This window comes from Dreissena polymorpha, chromosome 12, assembly GCF_020536995.1.
Source record: "Dreissena polymorpha isolate Duluth1 chromosome 12, UMN_Dpol_1.0, whole genome shotgun sequence".
Classification (NCBI taxonomy): domain Eukaryota; kingdom Metazoa; phylum Mollusca; class Bivalvia; order Myida; family Dreissenidae; genus Dreissena; species Dreissena polymorpha.
In genome coordinates, this window is record NC_068366.1 from 46,781,339 (window position 1) to 46,798,953 (window position 17,615).

The 17,615-nt window shown below is 36.1% G+C and overlaps 2 protein-coding genes across 8 annotated transcripts in view; one reads left to right on the forward strand and one right to left on the reverse strand.

The window, feature by feature from the left end:
• Window positions 1-7,530: 7,530 nt before the first annotated feature.
• Window positions 7,531-16,806, reverse strand: LOC127852222 (uncharacterized). Of its 2 annotated transcripts, none has more exons than XM_052386104.1 (3): window positions 16,717-16,806; window positions 13,103-13,393; window positions 7,531-9,173 (listed from the first exon to the last, which is right to left on the reverse strand). In XM_052386104.1, the coding sequence occupies exons 1-3, from the start codon at window positions 16,730-16,732 to the stop codon at window positions 8,626-8,628; spliced, it is 855 nt and encodes a 284-aa protein (XP_052242064.1). In that variant the 5' UTR covers window positions 16,733-16,806; the 3' UTR covers window positions 7,531-8,625. The 2 variants fall into 2 exon arrangements, with proteins under 2 accessions (XP_052242064.1, XP_052242065.1); XM_052386105.1 differs by lacking the exon at window positions 16,717-16,806 and adding an exon at window positions 13,708-14,631.
• LOC127852221 (uncharacterized) overlaps window positions 14,581-17,615 on the forward strand; it is a 127,468-nt gene continuing 124,433 nt past the window's right edge. For all 6 annotated transcript variants that reach the window (XR_008036139.1, XR_008036140.1, XR_008036141.1 and 3 more), the window contains exon 1: window positions 14,581-14,924. The gene's annotated coding sequence lies outside the window, so the exon portion shown is untranslated. The remainder of the gene's footprint in view (window positions 14,925-17,615) is intronic.

The following is a 17,615-nucleotide window of genomic DNA, read 5'->3' on the forward strand; positions in this document are numbered from 1 at the left end:
AAATAATGGACGAAATCAAGATTGGCTACAAAGGGTCTAAAGAAAACAAATATGTACCTATATATATATATATCAAACTTTGAAATGTACAAATGTAATAGAGCGTAGGTAAGGAACGAAGTTCAATGCGACCAATGCCTGCTTTGATACTGCAGTTGGGGCGTGACAACAAATAGGACGCGGTCTTACGACTGCCGGAAACCAAGATGTTCTGGTTACTATGGTCACGAGACCGGGAATACGACCGAGGTTACAATATTACAGTGAGGGATCTACAAAAATCCAGAAAATGATCGTATTGTCAGGTTTTTCGGCGTAGCTGTTTAACCCAGCTTTTCGCATTAAATAACCTTTACATAACGACAGCAGGCCCGAATTAATACATTCGAATATTTCATTGGCTGATTCAAGAGAATTCCGGACTACTCTCTGCATTTTCATACTACACATAGAAACATTTTGGCCCAATTACAATTACGCGTTCAAATCCATCTAGCAGAATTTCAGGTTCAGTACTCGGCAATTTAATCGTTAAGATGAAAACAGATTAGACTATCGATACACGTTGGTAACGCAGTATTGCTTTCACCATGAGAAAACACACACTACCAAAATAGTAAAATGCTATGATAACAGGGAATCGTATTTATAAAATTTGCCAGTGTGCTATAAATAACACAGTCGGACTTAAATCTTCTATCGGAAAGTATTGTGCTTCGATGTTCCATTTACTAGACGCAATGAAATTTAAAAAGACCGCGCCAACATAACAATGTGGACGAAGAACATCTGCAAAACAACCGGCACTTTAACTTGGTGAATTGTCATATATTATCCGATTGTTATATTTTAATGTTATTAGTAATTTTATTAGCAATGTCATATTTTACATTAAATCGACAACTTCTATTTGCTTTAACTTTTTATATTAAATTAACTTTCGATGATATATCATAGATTAATTACGAAGCGATAGGACGAAAACACGATTCCAGATCGTGAAATTACTATCGGAGATTGCGATACTCGGGCGAGAACGCGAAAACACACTGGCATGAGATAACGATTCGATATCGCGATTTAATTTTCCGATCTAACCTTTTCGATTGTTTGTTTTTTTCGCCCCTTCGTATCGCGTTCTCGCGCTCTTACTCCATATGGCGCAATGCGAAACAACGAGTTTCCCTCCTCATAACAAACGAATCGAAACGATATAGTAATAAGCAAGTACCGTGCAAAGGTTGATCTATGAGCTAAATCACTTGAACTCGACATTCAAAGTGTAACACCACAATGAACAACGAGAGCGCCGATGGCGTTAAAAGCATAGGTGCAAGATACAGGGAAGAATGTCGTCACGTGGTATGATGTAGTTCGATATCGCCATCCGCGAATTTCTCAAATCAATAATTTCAAACAATTACCGACTATTTAAATAGATAATCTTTCCATTTACATCAGTGTTTGAAACGCTTATGAAAAATAATTACCCAAGCCTTTCAAAATTTAAGCACGGACAGATCTGTATCTTTTCACAAATGAAAATAGACGCTACCCTATTCGTCTGCGTCAAGAATTTGTCGTAAAACTTGTGGTAAGCGTTAGATGCAGACGTGCACAACAGATTGAGTTCTGAATACAGATTTCTGAATGCAGATTTTTATAGAAACTCCTCAAAGCAGTTACTTCCCTTGCTTCGCCCGGTCAGTAACTTCTAGTATAAGGGAGGCCACTGCGTAGGAGATTGAGATTTATAGTGCAGATAGAATTGACCAGTCGCCAACTCCGCCCACATTTTGTCGATCAGCCAATCAGATATCGATTTTTCACACACCCCTCAGCAACGCTTATCTGGCCGCCATTTGGTCCGACAAATAAAGCGTGTTGTGGTCATAATACACCAAATAGTTTCCCTATATAATTCAATGTAAAAGCGACAACTTTGAGCGAAAATAAATTCAACATTTTGCACATAGAGACCCCCATAACCATACCTTTTCTTAAAGGCCATTCTAAGCGGAATCGATTTATGCAATAAAAAAGATATGTCATGTACAATGCAAGAAAGAACTTGACACAAATCAAAATCGACTGTTTTTGCAACTTTTTTTTTCGGCCGTTTCTTAGTGGAATGTAACCTTTTCTAGTGCAATGGTTTACTATAGTCTTCAAGTGTATCATATTTCAGGGATTCAGTAGTGAACACCTATTCATGCCCTACCATTATCTCCGCAAGATAACACCTGAATAATGGTAAAAAGTGTAAAACATGCCTTCCTGTCAACTATGATATTTTTTTAGAGAGTACAGCCCTACATGAAGCGATCATTTAGTGTATTGTAACCTATAAGACAACGTTTACTGTTAACATCGCGAAAAATAAGCACTTCTCGATACTTATAAACCTATTTTCTATGTGCATGCCAATTTTCAGACCGATCTTTCACGTAGAAATGCTTGAAAATGCATTTTATTATAACGCCTGATAAGCCATGTGGCTTTCGCGTTCGGAGCTTTGATTTATTACGGGCGTTCAGGCGTAAAACGATTACCCTAAATAATTACAATCGGTCAAAATACTGGAATATTGTTACAAGCTATGTAGAAAAAGAAGTAAACAACTATTAAAACGTGTTCATGAGCTCTTTCAGCACAAATTGTTGCGATTTGAGATGCTCAAGACGAGTTTTTGTACAATTTTTTTCTTATTTTCCTCTGAAAACGTATTTTTTTCTTAAAATCTCACGATGCTCCTTAAATTCGTGAAACAAACGCATTTATTCCGTGAAATTTGCCAAAACGCATCATATCTCACTAAAAAAAATGATGATTTTCTGTAAATACAGCTTCTTTGTGACTAGGCCTGGTTTTGCGTTTAGGTCATAATACACCAAATAGTTTCCCTATATAATTCAATGTAAAAGCGACAACTTTGAGCGAAAATAAATTCAACATTTTGCACATAGAGACCCCCATAACCATACCTTTTCTTAAAGGCCATTCTAAGCGGAATCGATTTATGCAATAAAAAAGATATGTCATGTACAATGCAAGAAAGAACTTGACACAAATCAAAATCGACTGTTTTTGCAACTTTTTTTTTCGGCCGTTTCTTAGTGGAATGTAACCTTTTCTAGTGCAATGGTTTACTATAGTCTTCAAGTGTATCATATTTCAGGGATTCAGTAGTGAACACCTATTCATGCCCTACCATTATCTCCGCAAGATAACACCTGAATAATGGTAAAAAGTGTAAAACATGCCTTCCTGTCAACTATGATATTTTTTTAGAGAGTACAGCCCTACATGAAGCGATCATTTAGTGTATTGTAACCTGTTGTACATATGGAATGGACGTAATTTTTAAGAGTTTACACAGATTTTATATCAAATGCATGATCATTACTGTTCGATCATTATTCAAAATTGTAGGTGCTATACATATTTTATAGAAGGTTATTATTTTATCTTTATTTCTTGAACATATGAACGAGTAATGAGAAAACAACACACAATAAATAGTTTAACCACACCAGGTGTGTGTTCTATAAAACGTGTTATACCGTTTGATGCACAATATTATTAAGCAGTTTGGGCAACATAATAATTGCCACACGTGCTTATTAATCTCAGCGTAATTGTCGATGATTAATAAATAACAGTATGTTGCGTGGATCTCAGAATGAAGGAACATTTAGGCACTGTTAGGTACTGTACACAAGAAAAGAAAACTATTTAATTACTTAAATGATTTCCAATTATATATTTTTTTTCTGTGGATCATAAACAAGGGAAATCATTATAAATTGTTAACTTAAATATTGTTTTAACTAAAGTAAAAACAACACAAAGGTGATTTCAACGCGGCTTAAATTAGCCAGCTTAAAGCGACTTCAAGTGTAAAATGTACGGCTTATAATACAACAACAACATTTCTAATACAACATATATTGGTACGGGGAGAAATGTGAACATTGTAATTAACATATAAGGGCCATCTTGTTATAAATAAGCAAATGCATAATATGCTAAATGTATTCAATTCGAATGTTCGTGAACAGCACCGTAATACCAACATTTCATTTTTTGATAGTGAAATGTAACAGGTTCGCATTAAACATACATGAAATAAAATGCATATTAGACTATCTGTTAATGAAACCACGAAATTAGGCCTGTATTAAATTATGGTTACAATCAAAATTTAATTTATATTCAAATAAAAAAAATCGGTGTCTTTTAAAAAATAACACAATAAAACAAAGATCTAAACATTTTTAATAAACAAAAAACCCATCATGATATGGATATGTCATTTGCATTTAATAAAAATATTTTCAAAATTATTTATGAATAGCCACCGGGTTCACTGTCAGACGGTTGAATACAAGTTCAAAATCAATATGAAATAAATGCTCATTTTTACAACGGATTTTTCATCAACTCCCTATATAATATGTATAAGAAACGTTTCTGATAGTCAGTCTGCCGTTAACTCATTTATTTTGATTACGCCATTTCTCTCTGAAGTTTTTATGATTGTATTAACGTTTAACAAAGCAGTTTAGGTTAGTGTGCGGCTTTAAAGGGATCTTTTCACGCTTTGGTAAATTGACAAAATTGAAAAAAGTTGTTTCAGATTCGTAAGTTTTCGTTTTAGTTATGATATTTGTGAGGAAACAGTAATACTGAACATTAACCATGCTCTAATATAGCCATTATATGCATCTTTTGACGATTTTAAAACCTAAAAATTATAAAGCGTTGCAACGCGAAACGATTGAATAATTTGGAGAGTTCTGTTTTTGTCGTTAAATTTTGTTAAACTACGAAGATTGCTTATATAAGGTATAAAATACGTCAAGAATGTGTACTCAGCGGAATAGCTCAGTAGGATAAAGCGTTTTTACCTAAGGACTCTGGCAGGACTCCAGGGGTCACTTGTTCGAAACCTGCTCCGGGCAATGTTCTTTTCCTTTTTTTATTTTTTTTCTTGATTTTTTACTGGAGCTTTTATGATCCAATGTTTACATTTATCAATATAAAGCATTTAATGAATAAGTTAAAAAAATGCCAAAATCTGTGAAAAGGCCCCTTTAATAATTCATTTTATAGAAAAGAGCATAATACATCATTACAAATATAGAATTTCCCTCACGTAATCCGCTATAATTGCGATCTGCTTGTCGGAGTTTTCTAATCACTAGACCACGTGACTATGTGGGCGGAGCGATCGATAATTTGGCGACGGGTCAATTGTTTTACGAACGAAATTTGTTTTAGGTTATAAGAAGATTTTTTGACATAAAACGGTCTTAGAAAAATTCACTAAAAACGGTGTCAGCAATAATCTTGGAAGAAAACGTTAGAAAAACGTTTCCAAATTTTTTTTGTAAGAATGACCATATACTAAATTAAATAGATATTTCGTCTGATTTTTGATCAGGTAAGGCTTCATAATGGGTAACCGAGCGATGTGGATTTTTGAAATGTGGTATATACCATAAGCATAGGTGCGTAAACGCACCTATGCTAAAAACGAGTGACGGTCAATAAACGCGTGCCATTGCTAAGTATCGTTCTCGTGTTGCAATATTGTATTGAATGCTTCATGCTTTATCAATGCGACAATGTCACGATATTTTCGCGATATTAAGCCGATTTCGTCAATGTATATCATTGTGTTAGCAATTGATCATTGATGTCTTGCATATTGTGTACAGCGTTATCACGGCCATTCACTATACAACCTATGCAACATTATTCAATAAGCAACAACATTCAACAGCTTACACCTGACGGAAACCAATATTTAAGAATTACAATGGACACGAGGTTGGGGGTAAGATTGAGGTGAACATACATGTACACAAGCGCAAAAACATAACAAATGGACATAAACACAAATTTATATAAATTACAGGGGACCTTCACAACAAAATAAGCTACATACAGTATAGATAAATGGCTCGTTATCCATTTGAGTTAAGTGTTCAGGCAAATAAGTATAGATCTACTTCATCAATTTCTTAAAAAAAAATATTTATGCTATAAATATAGATCTACGCGCGTTACTCGTTCACGAATTTGTACTTCTAACGTATATTTCAGGTTGTGACCCGATTCGCATTTAAATTTTGACTCTCTGTCCGTTTCCCAAATATATGCCCATTCTTTTCTAAATTTAATAAATAATCGACGGGTAACCGTTGGTTATTGCGGTAATGGCCAACGGTATGGAGTTCCGATGCGTATACGCCCTCGTGGTTTGATAACAAGCATCGGAACGACATACCGTTGGTTATTACCGCAATAACCAACGGTTACCCGTCGATTATTTCGATTTTAACACGATTTCATTAAAAAGTTACCCGCGATTTAAAGGTTGTAAATGAGAATTATATTAACCGAACGTCCTCCACTTTTCCGCGAAAACGTGACGTCACCACAACAATGAAAATCAAATTACGTAAACAGTGCGCGGACAATCAAAAGTGACGTCATACTAACAACCGTTGGTATATCGGGGTAATAACCCACGGTAGATTTCCTTCTTTGTATATACAAAACAAGTCACATGCCGTGGTAGAATAAGAAATAATATTTTTTTATCATGGTTTGTTGTCGAATAACCCACAGTAAGGAGTATAGATACGTAGGAATTAAATCACGAGTGCGAAGCACGGGTGATTTGATAACACGCATCTATACTCCTTAATGTGAGTTATTCGACAACAAACCATCATAAAAAATTTGTATTTCGATTCTAACACGATTCTGATTGATTTGGTTCAATCTTTTGGACGTGAACTATATTTTTCAATACTCCGCCCTTCTTAGTGCAAAGTTCACTATTTAGTGACGTTATTGAATCATACAAACATAAAACGTCGGTTTTATTCATAAATATTTTGCAAATGACGTCACTTTCATTGGGAACAAAAATCGTAAAAACTAAATGACCTCACGTTTATTGATGCTACTGAAAATATGACAAGCTATAGGTGTTTTCTAAATAACCTTTCCTAACAAATAACATTCTTTGTAGGCGTGGTTATGCCACTTATCACCAAATAGATCTATACAGTTTGTTTCATTACATTTATATACATGCTATGTACATTTATTAAATTTCTTTTAGAGCGGGTTTTAGCACGTGCATTTTACTGCAATATTTTCTTTATTTATTCGGAACTATTTTCGAAAACAAGTCGCGTGTAGTGTTAGAATAAAATATAAATTATATAGTATATTGCTGACGGTATAATTGCATTTCAATTGACCAATATTTAAAAAAAAAGAAATAAGTTAAGAAAAATAACTGTATATTGATGTTTCATTCTGTGTTTTCCCGCATATGAACTGTATTTCACGCAGTTAAAACGCGATTTTAAACTGTGAACAATACCTAAGAACACAACGGTTTCTTACCCATACATAACAATCAAGTGTGAATAATTCATTGTACATTAACTACCTATGCCTTTTATATGCCGTATTGATAACAACAAAAAAGACAACAGTGTACAATTTGTTTTTAAATGTATATTAAATGCTGAATATATATATATATATATATATATATATATTAAATAATGCCAATAACAAAACAATTTCTATTGTATAATGTAAAATCGTTGGACACCTAAAGAAACAGCCAATGTACGTGCCAAAGAAACCAAGTTGAAGGATATGGTCAAATGCGTCACGTGTACACAATGGCAGTGCATTGCTTATGCATACTGGCATAATACATCGTCATTAATGCACATGTGGCTGACAGATCTATCTGGGAGTCCAGGGCACTGGGTAAGATGTACATGTGCTGTCAATTATGAACAGGTAAGAATGTTCATGCGGGCATAAGTTAGCCCAGCATTGTTTAGGCATTGGCAGCAAAAACTGAACATACACAAGGCTCCTAGTCCATTGTAAAAGAAACAATTAAAGCCACACATCTGTTTTGGCATAGTTAATTTAAATATAAATAAGAAACATATTTTATATATGCCAATAAGAACATATCTGGTGGTTATAAGGTAGAAATCCGTCTTTTTTGCGCATTAAAACTTAAAAATAATCGCGTTTGTCAAAATGGACGTATACGTCTAGAAATCTTACTTTCGGTTTTAAAAGCGGTACCGTTTGAAAAATAATAAATTACTTGCTAACTAGGCTATAGATTTAATTGTATCTATGCCAATTAGATTATATCTGGTGGTTACAATGTAGAAATCTGTCTTTTTGCGCTTTAAAACTTAAAAATAATCGCGTTTGTCGAAATGAATGGACGTATACGTCTAGAAATAATACTTTCGGTTTTAAAAGCGGTACCGTTTGAAGATAATAATAGATTACTTGCTAACAAGGCTATAGATTTAATGACAATTTTGCACACTTTCAAATTGCATCTATATGTATTGATTAACATGTACATGTATTTCATTTCAAAGTCAGAGGCAAGGTGTGTGGCTTTAATGACACTAAACTCTGCATTGTATATGCATGTGCAAGAAAAATCTGGCATCCATCGGATTTGTATTCGATCAGACCAATTTTCGGTGGCCGATGTACGCCTTTTATTCGCCTCATGACAGTTCCACTGAGACACCTTCCGACCTGCTCTCACAGATCCATATGTAGTGTACACACAACAATTGTCTCAATGCGGACGCCTCGAATGCATGTGACTGTCGCCTCCTTCTGGCCTCTTTCCTTGACGAGTTCAGCCACTCCCTCCGCCACCTGAAAGTTCTGCGTACTCACGTTGATAAGACTCCGTGTTTGGCGGTGCCGTACGGAACACGCAAACCGCACCCTCACCTCCTTGGTAACGGCGGAGTTTTCCACCCTTGTTCCCAGCTCCTTTTGCGGGTAGTCCACCTTGTGTACCTGCACGGTGCCCACTTCCTGTAGGTCGGCGGTCAACACCAGGAACGAGTTGCCCTCACGTATCGCTTCCACGGAGAACGCGAAGCCGTCGGTGCTGCTGTCCGACCAGAAGTAGCAGTCGTTGAAGTTGAGGCGGTCACCCTGGAAGGTGAGGCGTTTCCCGTATCCAAGGCCTATGGTCTCCAGCAGCCGCGCCTCGCCGTTGAACAGGTACTCGCGAGCGCCGATATAGCGGATTAAGTACCGGAAACCGGGAATTATGCGCTTGTCAACGTCAAAACCTGGAACAACATGCAGTGCAGATGAAAATTGTATACAACATGTCTAAAATTTCTAAATCGTCCCATGAAATCTATTAGGGGCCATCGAAACCTTTTCCAAAACAGAAAGAGTAGATTTTCGAACGTTGCTATACCCTCCTCATTGTATCGTGAGTTTAACGCAAAACCATCAAGAAGTGCTGGGAAGTTAATGTTGTTGAATTTTTAGAAGTTTTAATTTATTTCATGGTTATCCGTGACTATTACGACGATCATTCTCATGATTTCTGGTGTTCATTGGAAAGAAGGTCATGTTTTTTCCAGGGTGATGCTTTGATTTTTAAAATTACTTAACACACAATTATGTTAATGTGTTAATGGATTAATAGTAGCTGTAGCAAATGCTTTATGTGCCGCTTTATATTTAGCATAAAATGTAAACATATTTGAAGAACAACATGAGCAAGAGTTTCGTTATTCCATTAAGATGAAATTTTTAGATCAAGCACATGCGCATAGTAACAAACCTTAGCAACCAATCAGCAGGGCCGATATAATGAGAACCATTGAACATGATACAGATTACTTCAGAGAGCTATGTCTAGCCAGTATTTTGTCAAAATATGACCGATTTAAATGCAGTTTTCGTTGTTATGCACAAGAATACACATTTAACTAAAGATGGACATGCAACAAATGCGTTTTTTTATTTGTTCACTCCCAAAATTCATATGTATTCATTAAGAGGGCCGATACTACGGATAGACATGCTAGTGTCTCAGGGATCCAAAAGAATTGCTGAGCAACAAACCGATCCGAAAACAAGCACTCAATGTGATACCAGTAACTACAATTACATATATAAGCGATTTATATTTTATGTCGTGGTATTTTACAAGAACGTGCTATTATTTGTTAAGTCAATTGATGCTTTATATATTGCATACCCGTATCCGATCGTCAATATTTTTAGAGTCTCAAAATTTTCCAAAACCATTATTTTTGTCTCTTAATTTTCGAAAATCTGTTGTTGTTGTTGTTGTTTTCAAAAAAGTTTTTGTATCTTAATTTCCAAACACGTAACTTAATAACTATATTAAATTGTCCGAAAACTTAGAGTAACTACGGTTTTAAACGGGGTTCTCCGTATATCCGGCACGCTACGGGGGGAGGTGTTCGTTTATCCGGTATGCTCCTGGTGGTTCTACGTACATCCGATATTTTACTGGGTGTTCTCCGTATAGCCGGTATGCGGTATGCTACAGTGGGCGTTCTTCGTAAACCCGGTATACTATGGGGAGTTCTCTGTATATCCGGTATGATACGCCGGTTCCCCGTATATCCGGTATATTTTGGGGAGTTCTTTGTATATTCGGTATGTTACGTTTTTTGTACTATATCCGGTAACCTGCAGGGGCTTTTCAATATAACCGGCATGCTCCGGATAGTCTCCGTCAAACCATAATGCCACGGGGAGGTCTATTTATCTCCGTAATGCTCATAAATGGTATTAATTTGAAAGCATGTTACGGTATTAATTTCAAAGCATGTTACGGTATTAATTCAAATCATGTTACGGCATCATTTAAGCATTTGATCACACTTAACTGAGCACATAGGTCAAGTCTTACCGATAACTTATAATTATAATTATTGAACTAAATTGTAATTCTGCCTAACACTGCTATGAGATATACATATTTTATAAATCGTCTATATATTTAACAAGTTACTGGATACAATGGAGATTTATTATAATGTTACGCCATCATTTTAAGTGCGGTATTGAAGAGGCCAATCCCCCAATCGACAGTCGCAATCTCACAACATATATACCATGCTGTGCGATATCAAAAAATAGTCTCGAACATTCTCCACCTCGATGACAGATAGTCGTAGATCTCTTGCAATCGTCTGCCCGAGAAAACGCAACAGTCTTTCATGATAAATAAATGTCCGCGTTCATATGCCAGCAATCATGTCTTTGCAGCAATGAACGCCTTGGGTGAATCTTCATGGAAACATGGAGATTACCGGTATGTTCTCAGCAGACTCAGGGACCAATGCAAACGTGCAAAGGTCCCTAGCAAAATAGACTGTCAATTTTCATTCAACACTATTATTTTTATATGTGTTACTTTTCTCCAGCAATGTCCCAAGTATACAGACTTCCCATTCTGAGCATTTGCACGACAGTAAATACAAACTTTGCATAGTGGAAATGCAACAGCAGCTTATTATCTATCAAGAGACATACTTATGTTGTGTCAGTTATTGTTACATCACGATGATTAAGATTTGTGACGTATATACAGTTTGTTCTTTCGAATAATTTATCGAATGGAAAATTATGATAACATATCGCACTTAGAGAGTAAAGTCAGGGGGAGCTGAGTCGCATGTCTATTATCGGACCAGAGACGCGGATAATAGTAATAGTCATAATAGTAATAATAATAATTGTAATAATAATAATAATTGTAATAATAATAATAATTGTAATAATAATAATACTAATAATAATAAAACTAATACTACTACTACTACTAGTAATAATAATAATAATATCTACGCCTCTGTATCGGACCGATACACAAGGGTCGTTATACGGCTTTGGTCCATTGCAGCAGTCCGGCCAAGCTCTGCCGTATGTTATCGTTCTCAGTAAAATATATAGCGTGTGTATTTCAGAGTTTATTTACAGGTCCTACTGGCCTCTTCACGAGGTTATAGAAGCCCGACCTGCCCCTGTGACCTTTCAGGGGAGAAAGATTAATTTAGAGCCAAAGTAGGTCAAATTTACCCCGGTTTCCCGAGTATTCGCCAAAGAAATAATTTAGATCCAAATAGACCAGTGCACGGTGGCCAATGAGACCTTAATGTGCACTGGTAGTTAGACAATCTCAAAAGACAAATTCATGTCTGAACGCAGCACCGCTGCAGCACACAGCGCCACCATTATGGCCCACTTGTTGCCATCAGCCGTCGTCTTCATCCCCGAGACGGTTTCCCCAGCGCGTTGAGCGCACTAGGTACCGCCGCCCCGGGGTCCCTCTTTAAAGCCACCCCCTCGATGTTCTTGGGTTCCCCCCGGCGCAGAAGCGCAAGACCCAGGTCCGTCCCGTATGTCCCCCACACTGGTGGTCTTGCTGTCCCGCCGTCCCCGGCCCTCTTCAGACGGGACCTCTGGCAGGTCCGGGCCGGCGAACTCTCGACGATAAACAGCGGGTGACAAGTCCGCTGCATCTTGGAGAAGACAGCAATCCCAGCAGTGTGGAAGACGTCCGGCTCGAGGGTGACGGACTCTGCTGGATTTGCAGAGCCACCCGCAGAAGTTCCCCTCTATAAGGAAATATGTACAGGTGAGAAAATCTTCTGCGGGCGACGCTCGCCTCGGTCGCGACACGCACGCTCCAGCAGCTGACCGAGAAAATATATAGCATTCTAGTTTGCTGCTTTTCGTTGTTCTAGTTGCATTCATCTGATTACGCAATTTATGGCGCATCTCGTGCATTTCTTGGATTTAGATTGCACTTGGTATAAACGTTAGTTTACCCATGTTAAAGGTTAAATAGTTTCATCAATCTAATCTACAGCACAGTTTCAGTTGCAATTTATATTTTAAGTTTCCCAAAATGTGTGCTACGTTTAAATTATCATTATTTTCGATTCTTTCGTTGATTGTGTGACTTCATTATATTACCACCATTGGTCATGACTGTTGGCGACATTTCATTAAGTTGAAGCCCCGCGATCCGATTATTTTTTGTTAAGAGAAAACGGTCCGTGGCCAATATGACGATATTGACCCACAGGATACGAAAAAGGGTCACTTAATTGTGACGTCACAATTTGTTTACGGTATGTTACATTTGTACATAGAACAATAAGAATAACCGAAATGCGGTTGCATTTACGTATATATGAAGATCAATTAACGCAGGTCCTACCTTTCACTAGCAACTCGTGTTCCCTTATCTCTAATTGTTCCGGGACCGGCACATCTTCCCTATCTTGAAGAACCTCACAGTGCCCCCTTTTGTCGCGGGTCCACTCGGAAAGGTCACTCAGCGGCCGCCGAATATCTGTCAGCTTCAGTAAGGCCCGGTCCAGGTCCCCGGGCCGCAGAGTGGCGTACACCGACAACTTCCGGAGACAGACCTCGTCCTCGTCACGAACCGTCCCGAGTTCGTATTCAGCCATGATCACGTCGGTAGAGTACTCGAAGAAATAACTGTTTCCTGACGTTTAGAAAGAACTACTGAAATAACTTACTTAGTTTCAGTTTACAATAAAACTGAATATTTTTCTTATTGAAGTTTGACTTATTCTTTATCACATTTCAGCGGACGCGATTTCATTTTAAGATCTATGTTATTTATTCCATCGAGCGTGTATAACATATTACGACTAAAACGTCGATTTGAAACAAAAACTGGTCGTTAAACAATCCTCCAAACTAGATTGCTCGAAGACAATTCTAAATAGTTTTCTTTTTATCATACACTCGAACTGTAATTTTAGTAACAGATCAATATGCATAGATTTGCTTTACTTGTTTAATAGAGGTCCGGCGTTTTACGGGCGCTATTTGATGTCTGATTCATCGGGAGCGATGAACTTTCATATTATATATATATATATATGAAGCACGCGCAAGATGCATGAAAAGGAAAATTGCTTCTCTGTGTCATGAACCCTAACCTCGTTGCTATTTATAATCGCCAATAGAATTATATGTTAGTTGAAATATTGTTGTTGTTTACGGTAACTTGCGACTTGTTGGAGTGTAACGCGCGCACTTATAACACTTAATAGCGCCGTCTATGCCGTTATAGTTAATAACCTTGGTTACACAACCAGCTCTCGAACAATAGTAGGCACTGAAACAGCGAGATCGGTAGATTAACATTCACAAATCTTTGGGCAATAAAAAGAGGTTTTAACATAAGCAGCTAGATCTCTACTCAGGCATGCAAGTTTTATCGCAGGAGTGCATTTGCATATTAAATATTGCATATTAATTCACGTGTACTTGGTAAGACGTAATTCCGATATGTATTATTAAATTACATCAAGAAAATCCAAAAAGTAAACACTTCCAATGCTGCATACCATCAAATTCGCTAAGTAAACTATATCTGTATTTAAAACTAACATGAGAAATGGTGTACATTTCTGAGTTTGAAATTGTCTGTACGACATTGCTTATTCCTATTAGAGTGGATAATAAGGTGTTTCATAAAACAAGGACCTGCATGAAAACAACTCTTTTTTTTATTTTCGGCATAATAAAACTGAAAACAACCCAGTTTTTAAATACAATAATATTAAACAGGATTGAAAAACTGCCGTGTTATTACTGTACCTAGACGAATTGAGGTTGTTTCCCTTGTCTATTCAACTGGTTATTGGGAAAATTCCTGCCTAGATAACCATGGATCATGCCTAGCGTGCATGTTGGCTGTGTATGGAGATTGAACCGCAGTATACTCTACCTTTTTACGATTCAGTTGTTGTGGAAATTTTCAGTTTGGCGTGCGTGTAAACTGTATTGTTTACAGCAAGTGGGGAGTGGGGAATTAACAGTTCGTTGTATTTTTAATTAAACGATTAATGTATTGGATCAATTCTACACCCACGTTGCGCACGATGATTGGAATTAGCAGACGATAGGTTTACATTCTTAGGAGGCTGGTATAGCAAGGGGTGCTACTCTGACCGGCGAGTCAAACATCAATTGCAGTAAACATTGGTAGAACTCTATTAGAGGTAAACATTTTGTATTTGACGTTTATTTTAAAATACTATGTTTTACAGTGCTGATGCATGTTTTTATGTTGTTTAATTGATATTTTTACTTTTGCGTATATTAATTAACCATTTGACTGGATATAACCTTGGACTACAGCATGTATTAGAATCCTCATGTACACAACTGACTTGGAGTTGGAAGACAATTGATCACATGTGTCATATGGTGATGTTACAATTTCTCATCACATTTAATCAGTGCCACAATCAACCCGATCCTATGCATGCTAAAAAGAGTAACCTTTAAGTTATAATAACATAATTATATAATAATATTTGATTGTTATTCGCTGAGAAATAATACTACACTGAGTAAAAAACATGGGGTATTAAAAGGATATATATGAACTATTGATAAAAGGGACTTATCATCAGTATTTAAAAACAAAACCACAAACACTCAATTAAACGCACACAATACACCCTTATAACAGTGCAGTGCCTAAATACCCCCTATCCTAAATCTGCCACCTCATACAGCTAGACAAACTCTTATCATTTATATTATCAAAATCAGGATTTACAACCAAAATATGTATTAAAGATAATTCCTGAAAATGCTTCCTATTTGTTTATTTCTAAATATAATGACCTGCATATGTTTTCCTTAACCTATAATAGGCAGTGTCCCAAAATGCCAAAATACATTGTAATAACTGCAAGGATGGGACATCCTTGATACTGCACAGGCTTTTAGGCAGCAAATAGTCTCATAATGTTCCATTTTGGCCTGAGTTTGCCCACCATAACTGGTTACATGTTTTTCAAAGACAGAAACAAGCATATGCCCATATTTAGAACATCTATGTTATACTTTTATCAAAATTTTTGTTTCTTAATAATTTAATTGATAACAAATAATTATAGTTGTTGTCTTTTAGTTTTTAGTCGCTTATCTACAGCATGATTTTTTTTGGTTATGTATTGCTTTGCAGAACTATGCATCTAATTCTGCTTACACAACTTATAAATCATTGTATAGTACGTGTTCATCAAATGATCAGATTTCCTATGTTTTATGCACTTCTTTTATTATGCTGGTATTTGAAATATACAAAGACCTATAGATTGGAAACTTCGCGCCTTATCGGGCTATCTCGCGGCGGGGTCACGTGGTCGAGAAACTGATAAGAACACTTTGGATCAGCAGACGATTTATTCCATAAATCAATCGGAGGAGTCCGAAGATAGCCGATGTATCACGATTGCGATTAGATAGCGACATGTCCAGTAGCAACGGCTACGATTATCAAGCAAAGTTATGCGAAAATGTTACGGCGCTTTAGAAAGGCGGCTGTAACTTGGTCAATAATGATCTGATTTTTATAAAATAAAGTTTCATAGAAACATGAGTAATTATGCTTTTACAAAATATCTCAATTCTATTAACCTAAAATAAGAATTTATAATGCCGCGATCGTTGAAGTAATAGCGCTATAAGAATTTCCAAATCGCGGCGAGAATGCCGTTGAATAATTTATTTGAAAGGCTTTTGCTGATAAAATTTTCTTGTATACATTTTTAATTCAAACATTTAAAACCTTATAAAATAATATTATTTCAAAACGGACAGATACATATATATGTGGACACATAGATCTAGGTCTCTGATAAAAACAACATTACTGTTCTATAGGGTTCTATTTAAATCCGCCTCAGGAAAAATAATAAACACACTTTATTGCACTTTTCAACTATATTATACTTTTATTACACTATAGTTATTTAAAGATTTCACAATATACTTTACTTTTCATATAAAGCATTAAAACAACTCTTTTCTATTATTCCTATTATTGCTATAAAATATTTCCATGTCTATGCTGCTTTCTCTATAAAATCTAAAATTTAACTGAACTAAAACAAAGCTTATTCTAACAGCTATTTTAAATGTCAAAACATCTATTCAATTTGCTACAGGAAACACGAGCATGGTGAAATTAATTCTCTATCAACAGAGTGATATTTAAAGTAAACAACAGGCAACACAATGTTGTTATTAAATTCATGGTTAAATGCTATCCATTAATTTCCCTGCAGAACATTTACAGTATAATAAATGCTATGATCGTTCGATCCAAAAACGGTTTCAGTTAGTCTTATTTCAATATTAATTCTGTGGATCTTTTCAATTTTTTTAATCTCTGTTTTTTATTAAGATCTTATTCATGAGTTATAGGTTATTAAAGTTTTGTTTGTTACCAAGTTGTTTTTCTATTGGTAATTAATAAAAGCTCTAAGTGTCATGGACTAGGATTTCGCGAAAAGAAAAAAACAACAAACATTTCACGCGCGTGTTAATTGTCTGATCAATTAGCGAACTGAAGGAGATGTTATGTTTGTATGAAAAATGACAAAGGTTTTCACAATGAACCAAAGCACGTTTGACGACAAATGTGTACAATAGGGTATAAGAGCTAAAAATTGTACCAACTTTGTACAAGGCCAAAATCCTTTAAAACGAACATTTTCCTCCAGTTTATTTAATTCAAACCTAGATAAACATATCACCAAGCAAAACAATTTGACTATCTATTTGGGATGAAAAATGAAAAAGTTTATCAAAAAGAACAAAAACACGTTTGACAGCAATCTTGTACAACAGAGGAAAAGAGCTGAAAATTGTACCAACATTGTATAAGGCCAAAT

Excerpts from the sequence above, each read along its gene's own strand:
- LOC127852222 (XM_052386104.1), bottom strand. Across the intron at positions 9,174-13,102 it reads ACACGAGTTGCTAGTGAAAG|GTTTTGACGTTGACAAGCGC; the intron begins GTAGGACCTGCG and ends ATGTTGTTCCAG.